Consider the following 15,107-nt stretch of genomic DNA (forward strand, 5'->3'; position numbering starts at 1 on the left):
TAGAACATCTTAATGTTAGACTTGATCTCTGGAACCTCAGACGGACGACACGCGTCCCGTTTCATCCAGAGTCAGCTTCTCTTCTTTGACTCCTGCTTTTTGAGTATAAAATATTCACGCTCCCGGTAACCTGAGCGCGGCTGCAGTCCACCTGCTGCTGGTGCCGTCTGTCTTGAACCTGATCTTGGGAAAAACCTGAGAGCGATCGCCACGCTTTGGGTGAAACTGAGCCCGCGACAGTGAATCAGTCCTTCAAAGGGACGGCAATGTAACTAATTTGATCCAAAACACACGAGAGGAAATGTTTTTTTTCCTGTTTCTGTGTATCAGAGCTTTTGTTGCTATAGATGATTACCTCAGTATGGGGTTTATCCTTTCTGTTGACCTCATAGTGGGACTGTAATAGTCAGAGTTTCCATTGGCACAAGAGGAGATCAGTTAAAAGAAACACTGTTGTCAGTAATGCTTTTTATCCTAATTTAAAGGGGGCATAATATACAAATTTCACTTTTTTTGAAAAATGGCAATATCACTGCAGCTTGGTTTAAATTCCTTTTTGGTATTTTGACCAAAGTATATTACAAATGTTTTAGTAAGGCCCAGAGAAACAAATGTCAAATTGTGGAAAAGAGGCATTAACATGTCTCCTTTAATCGATCAAAAAAACATTAATAGTTTTGTGCTGCAACTTCTCATTAAGCATAGTCCAGTGGTTAATGTACTAAGGAACTATAGGTGCCGATGTTCATAGTAATGAATACACATAGTGAAAATGGGCGTAAAGCATTCAGGAGCCCAGTAGTGTGCAAAATGAAAATCAGTCGGATAGAAAGCATCAGTGCTGGTTTCACCTGGTTGTCCTTATCCCCATTAAAACAAAGCAGAATTTGAAACTGAAACACTTGGGTGAAAATAAAATGAAGAAAAATGAGTTTATCATCATGTGCACATACATTTGTATTTTTTCCAAAAGACAAACTGCAGCAGCACAAGGTTTTTCACAAACGAGACACAAATGTGCTGAAGACTATTCTTAAAAACAATGTTTTATAAAATGAAAACTGCATGTATCTAAACCACATCCTGTGTCTGTGTGTGTGTGTGTGTGTGTGTGTGTGTGTGTGTGTGTGTGTGTGTGTGTGTGTGTGTGTGTGTGTGTGTGTGTGTGTGTGTGAATAAGGGGTGAATAAGGTGTTCCCCCGCACACACCGCTGTCAGAAATGGTGACACTCCCTCATCAGGAATGACCCGGTGTGTATGGCTCACACTGTAAATCTCTGTGACGTCTTAATAACACCTTCATGCTTCTTATTTCTGGCTGAGAAAAATGCAGCAGATATTTCTTGTGCCGCACTCTGTTGATTACCAGCCTGCAGTCTCGTTCCCATGTCATGCGTCTGAAAATAGAGATGATGCGTGTTTGTCTTTCCATTAAAACAGGTGCTGTTATTCTGTGTATTTATTTGCACTGTGGACACAGAGCGCGCCACCCAGTCCCCCGGGGCCCCCTGCTGCAACACGATGCACCCACACTGTCACAGCCTTCCTGCGCGGCATGGTTCACATCACACCCTCATCCCTCATCTGTGGAGGTGAAAAGGGGGAGGTGGGGAGCTCACACACACACACACACTCACACACACGCCTCCCTCCTCGGACGCACACGCCTCCCTGCGCGCTCAGATGAAAAGTTGGTCAGTCTGCTGCGGAGCATTTCCCTGAGTGACACGACCTTCCCGGGCTGCGCACCGACAGTTTGATGAACGGATCAGTGTGCGGGATTCACTCCAAGTCGGCCGTGTCGCTATGGGAACTTTGCAGCTATGTTAGAGAACACACCATCCACTCATCTGTTTTCTGCTCACCTCAAAAGCTGTCGGAGTTTTACGCAATGGAGTCTGGAGCGGGACGAGGCGACGGGATCCACCGCGCGCTTTGGAGACACAGGTTTCTCTTTTATTTTCTCTTTTGGGAGCTTTACCCTTTATTCCTTGACCAATTTTAACATGTTTATTTCTTCTAAATAAGTTACGTCTATCACTCTCATATTTTACCGTTCACCGACTGCGACTGGATGCAGCCCATTTTTTACGCATTGTTTCCACGATGACTTAAATTTACCATTGATCAAGTCTGTTACAGGCGAAGAGCACACAAGACGTATAATACTCTATAAATGATATTAGTAAATATTATTATATTATATTATGTTTCAAAGAACCTGAATCGCCATTATTTCCCTATTCCAATGAATAATAGTCAGAATATCTATCTATCTATCTATCTATCTATCTATCTATCTATCTATCTATCTATATACATATAGATAGATATATATATATATCTGAGTGATGGATGGATGGACATTCCAGAGGGCTCTTCTTCTTCTTCTTCTTCTTCTTCTTCTTCTTCTTCTTCTTCTTCTTCTTCTTCTTCTTCTTCTTCTTCTTCTTCTTCTTATTACATAGGCATTTTCTTTCATTTTAGTGAAACAAATATATTTTTCTTCTACATTCACATATGCAGGCACACAGAGACATGCACATACACAGACACAGACACACACCCATGCAAGCTTTTTTAAATGTCATTTTGACATGTGTGACCAGTCTATGGAACCAACCTGCAGCCTAATCTGGACGTGTGTCGAGCTTGACGTGAGATTTCAGGGTCAGTAAATTGCATTCTAACTCAGCTTAAAGAATAAACTTATAAACGGATTACTGAGTGAGGAGGAATGTTTCAATATTGGCCCCTGAAGCGAGCTTTACATCTGGCAGCGGCCGCCTCTCTAATCTTAAAAGAGAAGCACAGAGATTGACAGGACAATGAAATGTTTTAACTCTTTTTTTTGTAAAAAGTACGTCAGATTTAGTTTAGAAAATGTATTAGTTTTTTAAATAGATGCAACTGGAGGACACAGGGCCTCCCTTTACAGCTAAAAGCTTTGCTGCACACAGGTTAGGCCCGCCCTACATTTAAGTGAAACATCCAAGGCCAGGTAGCTCAGGTATTACCTGCGGTTTAGGCTTCAGACACTCCTCGTGACTCTTCTGAACTGTCAAAACATGTCCATAAAACCAAACTCAGCCCGGGGGACGGGCCCTGTGCTCGTAGCTCACACAGTGACCCCTCCATGGTAGATGTTGACCGACCTTTCCTGACCTCGGCGGGGTTTTCTCCTGAGCTGAGATCGATGGATGCAGGGTTTTGAAAAACGGGCGGAAATGCCTCTCTCTGCCGGCTTTTCCTGCGGGAAGCAGCAGAACTGTGATCTAAAATAGGAAAGTGACGAAAGGACATGGACAGGAACTCCAGACATTTCCCACACATGCTGCCCAGAGGTCCTCATTGTTCTGTTAACATCATTAGTTTTTGGAAATAGGTCTCTCTGGACTTACTCTATTTCAAATCGACTATTTCTTTATGTCACTGTATTGTTTATTTACTTATCATGTCCTAATCTGGTTTAGTTTTTGAGTATAGATTTCCCCCCACTTTTTTTGATGGATTCTGTAAACTAACTACAACAAAGCCCTCAGGTTATCTTAGTCACTCCACAGACAATGACGAGACACGATTCCTAACAACACGCTACTCATCTAAACACTCACCTGTCTGCCTAATTCCATCGATACAAGTGGTCGCACATAGTCTCAGCGACACGTACCTGAGTCACGGCAGCGTTCGCCCCAAAGTCTGTGCTAGTTACAGCTCAGAGCATCAGGTGATACCACGGCGCATCATTAAACCTGCAACATGTCAGTGCAGCGCGGCTTTTAGCCTCATAAAAATGCCTGTGGCAAGAGTGACAAACAGTTGTTTAGTGATTCTCTCCGAGGTTCCATAAATAACCCGGCTGATTGCGCATCATTTGTCCCTGAGTGAAACTGTAAATGATAGCTCTGCCGTATTTCACTCGCAGTGTTGTGTCTCGGTCTTGTGCACAGATGTGTGTGACACAGCGGTGTGTGTGTGTGTGTGTGTGTGAGCAGGTGTTGGCTGCTTCACCTCTGTGGTGACGCTTGTGGAAACTGAGGATAAGCAGAAACACACACACTGACAGGCTTCCTGTCACACAGGCCAAGTCTCGACAGCTCAATTTGTTTTGTGGTGGGAACAAAACAATACTTAATTAATCTCGGTTAAATCTGATCTTGATTAAATTTAATCTTCTCTTCCATTGATGTGTGCCTCTGGTCCTTTTCCTTTTTGATCTAATATAAATGCAGCTCAAAATGACATGCATGCTCCCACTGTTTCCTCTCAGAGGTCCCTGTGACAGCACCACACTGTGGTGACTACAAGCCCTACAACAGTTCAGTGAGTTATAGATCAGGGAATAGAAGCAGCACTTCACATTAATGTGTTTCCCTGGTGCCCAGTGTGTTTTCAGTTCTGCGGCTCAGTGGAGGATTGTGTGTTTCATTCTCAAACGTCTTCAAACCCATCACGTCTTCTTGTTTTTTCTCTCCTCAGGATGTGTGTGTAAAAGTAGACAGACCGGGGCCAGTCATGGAGCCTGAGCTGAACTGCAGCTCCCACTGTGATTCCCCTCTGTGCTTCATCCACGCAGGAGTCAACAGGCAGGAGGGTCTTGACATTCTGCAGAGACTATGCAGCCTCAGCACGGTAATACACCTCCGCCAAGGAGTTTATGTTGGTTTGTTTGTTGGTTTGTTTGTCAGAAGCATTAAGCAAAAACTACTTAACCAATTTGCATGAAAGTTCATGTAATGGGACATGGGCCAAGGAAGACATCGTTACATTTTGGTGCAGATCTGGACAAAGGACCAGAAGCAGGAATTGTTGTCACTGTTCTTTAACATTGTGAGATATAGGTCATTTCTTCTGACATTTTCACCCATTTTCCAGGGAATATTCCAGGTAAATTGATTTAAAAAATCAGGCATATTTAGTGGACTTATATCCACGAGTGTGCAGAATTTGGTGCAGCTTGACTTCTCCTGAATTTAAGGCGTCTGTTGGGAATTCTAGTTCCTCTCTGTCTCCGTTGCACACACAAACACACACGCACATACACAAGTAAATCTATAAATATGGTGTACATATGATGCCTGAGGTATGAAAATGCCATGTACACACGCATTTGTCTGTGTATTTATATACTGTATATGCACATGCACACACAAAAAACCCACAGTGCTGCTGACACACCCCCAGGCTCATACATGTCCACATGTTTGCAGACAACGCTCCATAAAATCCAGCTTTTCTGAGCAGCAGAATATTTCTGGGCCATCCAAAAGGTTAAAGGGTAAAAATAAATCCTCTAAATTAGACATGTAGATATATCAGTTTAATGTTTATTATAGATTTTATTTTGACTCAGTAACATGTCAATTAAATTACAATTACAAAGCATTTTAAAACTACTTTTAAAAGTCTTTTGTGTCTACTTTTTTATGCTGTTGAATTGTCTGAAGATTAAGGATGCACAGACTCAAATCAAACACATCAAATGTGTTATAAATCTACTCAAGAGGTCAGTTCAGCTGTTGGGATCTGGAGAGGTTATTGGGAAGGACTGGCGCAGCTATGTTTAGTATGGTCACAGTCACTGGTGCCTTTAAGAGAAGAGCGAGTGGAGATCAGCAACATGAGGCCGCGGCACAGGAGCGTGTAATGTGACTTTCCAAATAGAAACGAAAGCAGTAGAGGCGTCGCGTCTGGAAACACAAACACACTCCCCTCTCCTCTTCGCTCTACAACACACAGAAGCTAGGTGAGTTATCTCTTTGATTTCGTTCGTGCTTCATGTTGATCATTTATGTGTCGGTCTCAAAGTGTAGATCTTCACCCAAGGGAAAGGAGTGAGCTGTTTTTGCTTTGTTATGGTAATACTTTATGAGACAAGATAGAATTTGAATGTACTGTTTTACTTTGTTTTAACGTTTAAACAGTCCGTCTTTATTATTGTATGTTTTACTCCACTGACATGAAAAGTGGCTGCTACAATGAAACATCCTCTGATGAAATTTAACACCGTACATTTGTTACTATTCGTGGAAGCAGTCGGCTCACTAGGAACAACTGTATTCAGCACTCATAGTACAGTGCAAAGAAAAAAACGTACGAGGAATGCAGCCAATTTATTCTCTAAAATCTCACCTGCTTTTCTCTCTGGATGTGTTCCCAGATATGGCGTCTGCCGGCAGTGTGTTGTCTAAGGAGCAGCTCCTCTGCCCCATCTGTCTGGATCTGTTCGACCAGCCGGTCTCGACTCCTTGCGGGCACAACTTCTGCAGAGACTGCGTACAGGGATACTGGAAGAGCGCGAATGTGTCGCAGTGCCCCATGTGCAAGCAGAAGTTCTCCCGGAGGCCCGACCTCAAAGTGAACACCTTCATTTCAGAGGTGGCCTCCCAGTTCAAGAAGTCGTTGGAGAAAAAAGACAAAAGCGAAGCCAGCACAGGGGACCGATGTTCAGGAAACGTTTCATGTGACGTGTGCGTGTGCGTGGGGAAAAGAGTCGAGGCTCAGAAATCCTGCCTGGACTGTTTGGCCTCCTTCTGTGAGACTCATCTGGAGCCTCATCATGTTCTAGGCACCTTCAAAAAACACCGGCTGGTCAATCCCACGATGGACATGAGAGACAGAGTGTGTGAGAAGCACGAGAATCTCCTGGAGCTGTTCTGCAGCACTGACCAGTCGTACGTGTGCCAGCTGTGCATCAAGAGGGACCACAAGGCACATCACACGGTTCCTATTGAAGACGAGAGCAGAGAAAAGAGAGCTCAGATTATGAAGGTAAACCAAGAGGTGGAAGAAAGGATCCACGGTCGACAGCAGAAAATCAGCAAAGTTGACAAAACCTTTGAGCTCAGCAAAGGAAACACGGAAAGAGAGATTGAGGATAGTTTGCAAGTCTTCACCAAACTGCTGCACATTATCCAGAGAGGACAAACGGAGGTGGTGGAGGCGATCGGTGCAAAGCAGAAACAAGTTGAAAGCAGGGCCAGCGGACTCGTCGCTGAGCTGGAGCAGGAGATCGATGAGCTGAGGCGAAGAAGCACCGAGCTGGATCAGCTCTCACACTCTGATGATGACTTTTACCTTCTCCAGAGCTTTCCAGCTTTTTCCGCACCACCAGCCACCAAAGACTGGTCCGACACTGACGTGGAGAGCGCTGTGTACGTGGGCACGGTGAGGAGAGCGGTCCGGAGAGTGGTCAGTCAGCTGGAGGAGACCGTCAAGACTGAGGTGAAGAGGCTGTGTGAGAGCGAGTTTCGGCGGGTTCAGCAGTTTGCTGTGGATGTGACTCTTGACATGGACACGGCCCATCCCAAACTGGTGCTGTCTGAGAACAGGAAACAGGTCCATCACGGCGATGTGGCGCTGAGCCTCCCTGACAACCCAGAGAGATTTTACCCAGGTGTTAGTGTTCTGGGGAAGCAGGGTTTCTCCTGTGGCAGGTTCTACTTCGAGGTCCAAGTGAAAGGGAAGACAGAGTGGGATATCGGGGTCGGGCTGGAATCCGTCAACAGAAAAGGAGGAAGTATGCTCAACCCCGAAGGAGGCTACTGGACCCTGGGGATGAGAAGGGACAAGAGCTACTGGGCGCTCAGCAGCACTCCGGTCTGTGTGCCGCTGGTCGAGAAGCCGCAGAGAGTCGGGGTCTACGTGGATGTGGAGTGGGGGCAGGTCTCTTTTTACAATGCGGACTCTGCTTCCCATATTTACTCCTTCACCGGGTACTCCTTCAAAGAGAAACTATTCCCCTACTTCAACCCACGGCGAAATCATGGTGGCATCAACTCTGCACCTCTGATCATCTCGCCTGTCAACGTCTAAAAATCGGCTCGAATGCTTTCAGCTCTTTTTGTATCATTACTTCTGCCAAGGAGGTTATATTTTCGTCTGTGTTTGTTCATTTGTTTGTTTGTTAGCAGGATTACGCAAAAACTACCGGACAGATTACCAGGGAACCTGGTGGAAGGATGTGGTATGGGTCATGGAAGAAACCATTACCTATTGGTGCAGATCTGGATCAGGGCGCGGATCCAGGATTTTTTTTTTCTTTCTTTAACATTTTGAAATAGGGCATTATCCCACAGAATAATTCATGGATCTTGATTGAAGATATGTTTAGTGGACAGATGATTACGTGCAATTTGGTGCAGATCCAAATAAAAATGTGGATCCAGTGAATTAAAATGTGTTTTCCTTCAAATGGCGATTGTTGGGCCTTGGTGGAGGGATGTGCTCTACTGAGTGCCCTTTTAGTTTAAGTTAGAAAATCTTTCGCATGATGATTCTTGCTCTGTTTTATTTAATAAAGTTTCGTTCACTCAAATGCACCCTGTTCACTCTTTTCTGTTTCTTTTCCACCAAAGTGAAAGTTTTGAATACATATAAACAATACTCCAATGACATAGATGTATAAAAACGACATGTCCGATATATCAGATGTGATTCTAAGAAGTGTCCGTGTGCATGTGTGTGTGTGCACAGCTGGCGGTGGAGCTCCCGAGGCGCTCGCTCTCCCCGGTGCTGAGTGCTGTGGTGTGGACGCTGCTCTCATGTGGCATCCTGCTGGCCTTCTGCTTCCTCCTCTTCACGCTGCGCTTCAAAAACAACAGGTGCAGTAAAAAAACTGAAAAACACGTAGCATAAAAACTCTAATAATTAATTTACTGAAGCTTAATTGTCACTTGTGTCATGTCCCCAGGATAGTGAAGATGTCCAGTCCTAATCTGAACATCCTGACTCTGTTGGGGAGTCTCCTCACTTACAGCAGTGGCTTCCTATTTGCCGTGGATGAACGCACACACTGGCACGGTGGAGCATCTTCGGCTGTGATCCAAGTAAGCGCTCACACCACATCAGCCTCCGTTCTCCATCATATTGTAGGATAAATCTCAGTCAGGAAATGCTGCAGCGTTTTCATCTACTTACAGGCTCGAATGTGGACTCTGTGTGTCGGCAGTACCCTGGTGTTCGGTCCGATTTTGGGGAAGACGTGGAGACTGTACCGGGTTTTCACCCAGCGACTGCCCGACAAGAGAGTGGTAAGGCCGGCTCTTCACTCACTCCTCACTCCATCATGCATTAACCTTTCAGACCTCTTTTAACATTTGGTAAAGAGTTTTAACTTCAGGCTGGGATTGTGCAGAAGCAAAGCAGACATGGGGTCTAAAACAGTATTGGTAAAAATTATAGTTTTAATATAGATTTAAATAAAAACATATTTTATGTAATTTTCATATTTTTTGTCTCATTTATTTGTTTATATTTCTTTAGTATATAGCGGCATATCTCAAAATATTTCAGTTGAAATTAAAGCAACGACGAACAAGCAAAGAGATATAAATAAATTCTCACATGTTTTCTATTATGCAAAGCTGGATCAACTTACACAGTGATTCTTTATATAATGCATTACAGTCAGAGACTCATAGTATCCCTTGAGTGAAACACAGAGGTAGCTCTCGATAAAACAAGCTTGTTTTTTTGATGCGATCTCTATTTGACGCCGATGTCCGTCTCAGATCATCCGAGACATCCAGCTGATGGGCCTGGTGGCTTTGTTGATCCTGGTGGACCTGCTGGTTCTCACCTTCTGGAACCTCACAGACCCCATCAGGTGTTCACGGTCTGTCGCAGCTGCTGTCAAGGTAGAATCGAACGGGGATTTTGCAAAGAATGGAAGAACAGTGTGGGGACTATAGTGTCAACTATATATTCCAAAAATATAATCAGATTTAAAGTCATTACTGAAGTTGTTTTCTGATGTAGGTGGTGGACAGAGACGTTTCCTACACATTGTCACAGATGGACTCTTGCTCTTGTGTGTACTCAGATCTATGGGCCATCATTATTGCTGTTCAGAAGGTAAGTCATGTTTGTCTTAATCACATGTAATCATGAAATATCTGCTTCTAATTCCTGCATTAACTAAGTGATTTCAACTTGTTGCTTCACATCATCTTTGCCCTTTGTCTCCTCCATCTTTCCTCAGGGCAGTCTCCTCCTCTATGGCACTTACCTGGCAGGGTTGACCAGCAACGTCAGCCACCCTCCAGTCAACCAGTCTCCCACCATCATAACCGCCGTCACTCTGGTCACCCTCTCCTCGGCCGTGGTCATCCCTGTGTCCGTCTTCTTGCACGCTTGGCCCAACCTGGTCTACAGCACCGTGGCTGGAGCCATCTTCATGTGCACACTAGCCACTAACTGTATGCTGTTTGTGCCTCAGGTCAGAGGAAAAAAAAACACAAGATGCACATATAAGATGCGTGAGTCTGCTGAGGAAGAAAGAAACTATATTCATTTGAAATGCTTTTGAAGTGTCGTGGGAGGAATTTTATTTTTTAGGCAGAACTATCAGACTACTCTGTCTGGAAACCGTATGTGGATAGAGACAGTTAGTCAGACAGACATATGACAAACAGACAGACGAATAACAGATACCTGTATGACTTCCCCTCCTTGCTTCGACATAACCAGTAAACGTTGTGAGTGACTTTGGTGCCCGCACCGCCCTGTTTCTAAATGCGTGTCGGATTCGCCGGATCTATCAGAGGAGGGTGATTCACACAGAAAGTGTTTATGAGTCAAAATTACGTAGGCTGCTGCAAACGGATTTACGACTCTCCGGGTTTCTGCCAGTAGGTTTATGTGACGATAAAGGAATGCCTCTTCAATGGAGAGAGGAAGGAAATGTCTGAACGATGAGTAACACGCTCAAACACACCTGGTCAAACGTCCCGGTAACGTTTCCTTTTAACGTGTGTATTTCTACATGTTACACCCTGAACAGGTCGCTGTCATATAAGGAATGACAATAAAGGAGAAGTTCGGCTCTACTTTGGCTGAGCTCCACATGTACACCAGTACCCACTGAATTCATTACTCTTGCACATCAATGGAGTTAACACAGCACAACATTTTCACACTAACAGTTAACACCTAAAGCCCGCCCTGACTGCATATCTGGGACCAACCTACAGTACTTAAAGTGAGAAAGGAGACCACAAGTTGATCCAGTAAGCAACCAACAGCAATAAAAAAAGAAAACCAGTTCACCCCACGGGTAATACATGTACCAGTATGTTTTTCTGCAATCAGCTCACTCTCCGGGGCGGAGAAGGCAGAAAAAGCAACCCCAGCAATTAAAAGCGAAAGAAAATTGTCCCATGGCATGAGCAGCAAGTGGCCCACTGGTGCTCTGCAGGGAAACAAATATAAAAACCTTGAAAAAACCACTTTACTGCAATAACATAAAAATTCGTACAGATTTCACAAGTTAAAAATTCCAAGACTAGACTTTAAAATACCAGGCACAACAATTTACTGTCCTGCTGACAACCAGCGCTGCCTTCAACCCTGCAGGTAAACAAACCTGAAGTACACAAGAACAATAAATCTCACACAACATAAAACACCGAAAACAGTGTTCCCTGCACGCCAGAATGGAATGAGGTGTGCACCTAAACGACCTGCAAACAGCCCTGCATCTATAACTCTTACTCCATGTCCTCGTCCCTGCTTTCTTTTTTTTATCGAAGTGCTGCCTGCCATGTTTAGCTGAAAGTCAGCGTGACGATCTGTGCATTCTTTAACGCCTCCAAAACTTCTTACACAGCTGACCCAGTGGCGGCAGTTTGAAGAGGATCAGAACAACCCAGGTCAGATGGCGAAGTATTTCAGCAGCCCCAGTAAGAGCCAGCAGTCTGCGTACAGCCAGGATGAGATCTACTACCTGCTGGGCGAGAACAACTCCATGAAAAAACTCCTCAATGAGGTACTGCAGCAGTACTTATCTGCTACGTAACAAGAAGGAATTAGAAGATAACTGAATTTCTGTGAGCATGTTGGTGTTTTTCTCATAATGCAACAACAACAAATTGTTTTCGTTGTCAGCTATTTAGATTACACTTCTCTTTCACATTATTCCTGGTGGTGTCTGCCATTAGGAAGCACAGTCGGATATATTGATGCTTAGTCATACTAGTGGTAATGTTGATCTGTCCGTCAATCGATCCACCACTTCTCGGAGCCCATTGGCTATCATCTGACATGCAGGGTTTGTTAATAGAGATCACATTGGTCCAGACTGAAATATCAGCAGCTGCTACATGGATTGCCAGTGAGTTTTTCCAGTTAGTGACCAAATGCAAAACTACATGCAAAACCAGTTGTACTCCCATTGACCTCGGCTGTTCTTTATATTTAGTGCTACTCATTCAGACATAGCCTTTTCATATGAAGTAGACTGAACGAACTGATGGTTTACAAAAGCATGCCGATGACATTTAACATTTCTCACTTGAAACCATCCGCAGTCAGAAAACTGCAAATCTTGTTAAGATGTAAAAAAAAATTCTACATCTAAAAATTGTTTTTGTGTTTATAATTTGTAGAAAAACGCTGTGATTGACAGCCTCCAGGAGCAGGTGAGCAACGCCAAGGACAAACTACTGCGCCTCATGTCAGCCAGCCAGTCGTGCGAGGACCAGAACATGGACTCCTCTGCCACCAACCTCAACTCCTCCTCCACTCAGACCACGGAGCTTCAGTCCGACGGCCCCTCTTCTTCTTCTCTACCTCAGAGAGTCGCTAAATCTCAACTCTCACCTCCTCACCTCACTGCTGCTGCTGTTTCATCACCCGCCGTTACGCTGTCGTCAGCGCGTCCCGCTGCTCCGAACTCCTCAAACCCCAGGACGGCTTCCTCCCCGCTCCCTCACGATGTGTATGCGGATGAAAATCTAAAGAGTGTGTCGATCCCTGGCTCTACAGACAAAGACACGAGAACAGGGGAGGATCTCAAACAGCCCGTGTCCCTCCCGTCCTCTGGATTACCTCGGACAGCAGAGCAGACCGTCAACTTTGTCACGTCCCTACAGTGCCGTAGAGGGTTAAACCCCTTTCCAGTTGAAACTTTTAGCAACTATTGTGGCCAAACATCTCAGCTGAGACCGACTGGCTTTGTGAGCAGTGAGCAGTTGCAGGAGATCCTCCATGAGCTCAGCCTGGATGCGGTCTTGGAAGGTGCACTTCGATCTCCCAGTCAAACAGCCAGGACGCCCTCTCAGTTAAAATTCTCTGCACTCTCGCCGCTGTCCCTGCGGACGCCACACTCCCCTCAACCGCCCGTTCTCTTCCGTTACCCCAGTATCTCCCCATACGCGATGAGAAAACGTCGGCCGCCGTTCAACTCTTCCAGAAGAGGTTTGACGCCTCCCTTCTTCTACTCCGGATGTGGGAAGATAAAGGAAAAGTGTGAACGCCAACATCCAGGAGGGAACCATGACAAGGCGACTGTGGATGGGACCTTCCTCCCGGTCCACAACAGTGACCTTGGGCTGCAGGAGGAGGATGAAGAGGAGGCAGAAAGCCATAAAGCCCAAAGAAAGAGTCGGAGGAGCGTTTCGAGGTCTCACAGATGTTCAGCCTTGCGCTGCAGAGAAAACGATCACACAGATCCACCTGATGTGGAGGCAGGTGGGGATAATGAGCAGCACCACAGACGCATTAGAGACTCCTGTGGTTACTGGGACTCAGACTCCAGCAGCTCAACAGACTACTGTTACTACCATCGTCCGTACTGCGACTCCTGCCTGCAGCGGGGCTCGCTCCTCTCCTCCTCGGACTCCTCGGACTCCTCGGACAGCGAGTACGAAGGCTTCACCAGCCTGTACCGCTCCTCGCACCCTGTGGTGTTCAAAGAAGACCTCAAACCCACCTTTGTATGAGCACGGGTTCACTGCACTTTACAGGGTCATGCGTTTCTACCATTGGAATTCATGTCGTAAAAAATATTTCAAGACACAATTTAATTAAACATATGGCAAATTCGTATCTAATATGGGAGATGATTTGAGTGAATATGTTCTGCTGTTTACTTTTTAAAATATTACTTATGGTCTTATTTGTATATTTCTGCTGTCACATGAAACCCTTACATTCCAAAACTGTCTAAGTCGGACATTTAGAGTAAAGAAAAACAAAGAAAAGCTAAATTAAAGGTTTTCACGTGACAGTTATTATTAGTTATTTTATATTTATTTTAATATTTATTAGCGACTGTTTTTGGAGTACAGAATAATTTTCTGTCTCTTTTATTGTTTCTCACTGTCAAATGCGTTAATGAAAATGTTGCACTGCCATTTTGTTGCATAATCTGCATTTTGTTGTTTGCTTTAAGTTTGAAATGCCCTGCGTTGTCTGTACAAAACAACACTTGTTGTCACATGCTTCCCATCCACAGCTGGTTTATGAGATATCGCACGCTGTCAGAGCAACTGGTGTAAACAGGTCACTGCTACATTTCTATACACTTCATTTTTTTCCCAGTACCATTGTATTGTTTTTAATCATTCAGATCTTCAAATCATCACCGGTTTCCTCTAAAGAAAGTCCACACAACTTCATATTCATGCTGCATCTTCACCTCTTTTAATACGATATATAACAGGAAAGAAAACTAGTTCACCCCAAGGGCAATACTCTAATACTATATAATACCATATAAAAAAATGTACTGCATAAATAAGAGACAGACAAACAGAAAGTGTATTCAATTGTTGTACTGGCATGAAGCAGGATTAGTCTGTCGGGGGACAAAAGGAGACTCTCTTTATGTTAATCCTAATCATTACCAAAATACTTCCTAAAGACAGATTCTGGAGTTTTTATTATATCTCTCCAGCACAGACAAAAACAGAAACAGCACCCTCTCCCCCTGTTATTTTAAATTTCTCTTTCCGGATGTACCCATCTCTTTATCTCCCTCTCGCCCACTATCTTCTCTCTGCATTTTTATTTTTTTCCTTCATCTAATGGGAAAATGTGAGTTCGCCTGGGGAGATGCTGGAAAAGCACCATCTTGCGTTACTTCAGCTCAGCTGCCTGTTTTTGAGACGCTGTTTCTCTCTATTCTGCATGTGAACCATTGAGGGGCAGCCTGGGAGAAGTTCCCTTTGAAAAAGAGCGGAGTATAAATAAACCACACAAAAGACTGACTACCAGCATCTTTCTGGAGAGGGAACTGCTTTCCTGCCAAGCCCAGATAAGTGACCTGCATTCTGTCTCAGATCAGGGAACAGTGGAGGAAATGTAGAATTGTGGAATAAAAACAG

The 15,107-nt window shown here is 44.5% G+C and overlaps 2 protein-coding genes across 2 annotated transcripts; both read left to right on the forward strand.

The window, feature by feature from the left end:
* Positions 1 to 1,681: 1,681 nt before the first annotated feature.
* Positions 1,682 to 14,324, forward strand: gpr156 (G protein-coupled receptor 156). The gene is made up of 10 exons (XM_047342696.1): positions 1,682 to 1,947; positions 4,480 to 4,632; positions 8,476 to 8,603; positions 8,693 to 8,828; positions 8,922 to 9,032; positions 9,513 to 9,638; positions 9,760 to 9,855; positions 9,983 to 10,219; positions 11,609 to 11,767; positions 12,387 to 14,324. The coding sequence occupies exons 2-10, from the start codon at positions 4,516 to 4,518 to the stop codon at positions 13,719 to 13,721; spliced, it is 2,445 nt and encodes an 814-aa protein (XP_047198652.1). The 5' UTR covers positions 1,682 to 1,947; positions 4,480 to 4,515; the 3' UTR covers positions 13,722 to 14,324.
* On the forward strand, positions 5,378 to 8,321 carry LOC124854634 (E3 ubiquitin-protein ligase TRIM68-like). Its single transcript, XM_047342697.1, has 2 exons — positions 5,378 to 5,746; positions 6,161 to 8,321. The coding sequence occupies exon 2, from the start codon at positions 6,163 to 6,165 to the stop codon at positions 7,813 to 7,815; it is 1,653 nt and encodes a 550-aa protein (XP_047198653.1). The 5' UTR covers positions 5,378 to 5,746; positions 6,161 to 6,162; the 3' UTR covers positions 7,816 to 8,321.
* Positions 14,325 to 15,107: the final 783 nt, after the last annotated feature.

Source organism: Hippoglossus stenolepis, chromosome 13 (genome assembly GCF_022539355.2).
Source record: "Hippoglossus stenolepis isolate QCI-W04-F060 chromosome 13, HSTE1.2, whole genome shotgun sequence".
NCBI classification, from domain to species: Eukaryota; Metazoa; Chordata; class Actinopteri; order Pleuronectiformes; family Pleuronectidae; genus Hippoglossus; species Hippoglossus stenolepis.

Coding starts and splice junctions, on each gene's coding strand:
- gpr156 (XM_047342696.1), top strand. CDS start 4,516: ATGGAGCCTGAGCTGAACTGCAGCTCCCACTGTGATTCCCCTCTGTGC. Junction 8,829..8,921: donor CATCTTCGGCTGTGATCCAA/GTAAGCGCTCAC, acceptor ATCTACTTACAG/GCTCGAATGTGGACTCTGTG. Junction 11,768..12,386: donor TGAAAAAACTCCTCAATGAG/GTACTGCAGCAG, acceptor TATAATTTGTAG/AAAAACGCTGTGATTGACAG.
- LOC124854634 (XM_047342697.1), top strand. CDS start 6,163: ATGGCGTCTGCCGGCAGTGTGTTGTCTAAGGAGCAGCTCCTCTGCCCC.